Source organism: Nestor notabilis, unplaced genomic scaffold, assembly GCF_000696875.1.
Source record: "Nestor notabilis isolate BGI_N333 unplaced genomic scaffold, ASM69687v1 scaffold20229, whole genome shotgun sequence".
NCBI lineage: Eukaryota > Metazoa > Chordata > Aves > Psittaciformes > Psittacidae > Nestor > Nestor notabilis.
Genome location: NW_009944309.1, coordinates 1 through 870, shown reverse-complemented (window position 1 = coordinate 870; position 870 = coordinate 1). Strand labels below are relative to the sequence as shown.

At 63.6% G+C, this 870-nt stretch overlaps 1 protein-coding gene across 1 annotated transcript; it reads left to right on the top strand.

Moving 5' to 3' along the window:
- Positions 1-89: 89 nt before the first annotated feature.
- LOC104411852 (nuclear factor 1 C-type-like) lies at positions 90-867 on the top strand (the record flags this gene model as incomplete). Its single annotated transcript, XM_010022382.1, has 4 exons — positions 90-161; positions 311-385; positions 502-625; positions 828-867. Coding segments are annotated over 4 exons (311 nt in total), but the record flags the coding sequence as incomplete, so codon positions are not given.
- Between the last annotated feature and the right edge of the window lie 3 nt (positions 868-870).

Genomic DNA, 870 nt, shown 5'->3' with positions numbered 1-870 from the left:
GTGAGGGGGGCTGCTGGGGCAGGGAACCAGCCGGGTACCCCCAGTTTGCACCGGGTGCCTCATCCCGGTGGTATTTTTCCCTCTTGCAGATGCAGAGCAGAGCAGCAGCCCCCGGACGGGCATCGGCTCAGACCAGGAGGACAGCAAACCCATCACGCTGGGTGAGCAGGGCTCAGCGGGCAGCATTACAGCAGCTTTGGGGGTGTTGGGGTGCTCTCAAGCTTTACCACAAGACAGTGTGGAGCAGGAGGGCAGCTTCTGTCCTGTCCTGCCTGCCATCCACAGAGCTCTCTCCTCTCTTCCCACACAGATTCCACAGACTTCCAGGAAAGCTTCGTCACCTCGGGGGTGTTCAGCGTCACCGAGCTCATCCAGGTGTCCCGAAGTGAGTGCCGCCATCACGCCACCCACCCCCCCAGGCTGCCTGGGACCGGCAGCATCCTGATGCTCCCCATCCCAGATGTGGGCTGGGACCCCCCTGATCCCTCTGTCTCCCTGCAGCACCGGTGGTGACAGGCACGGGTCCAAACTTCTCTCTTGGGGAGCTCCAGGGCCACCTGGCCTATGACCTGAACCCCTCCAGCACCGGCATGCGGAGGACGCTGCCCAGCACCTCCTCCAGCGGGTACGTGATCCTGGGACCATGCTGGGGTGGAACTGGGTGATGCTGGAGCGGTGCTGGGGTGATGCTGGGCTGATACTGGGGGTGATGCCGGGGTGAACCCGAGCCTGGCCATGGGCCACTGGCTCATCTCACTGTGATGGAGGCACAAGGGCAGGTTGTGTCCTGCCACAGGCTGGAGCTGATTCCTCCCCTACACCCCCAGGAGCAAACGGCACAAGTCGGGGTCCATGGAGGACGACATCGAC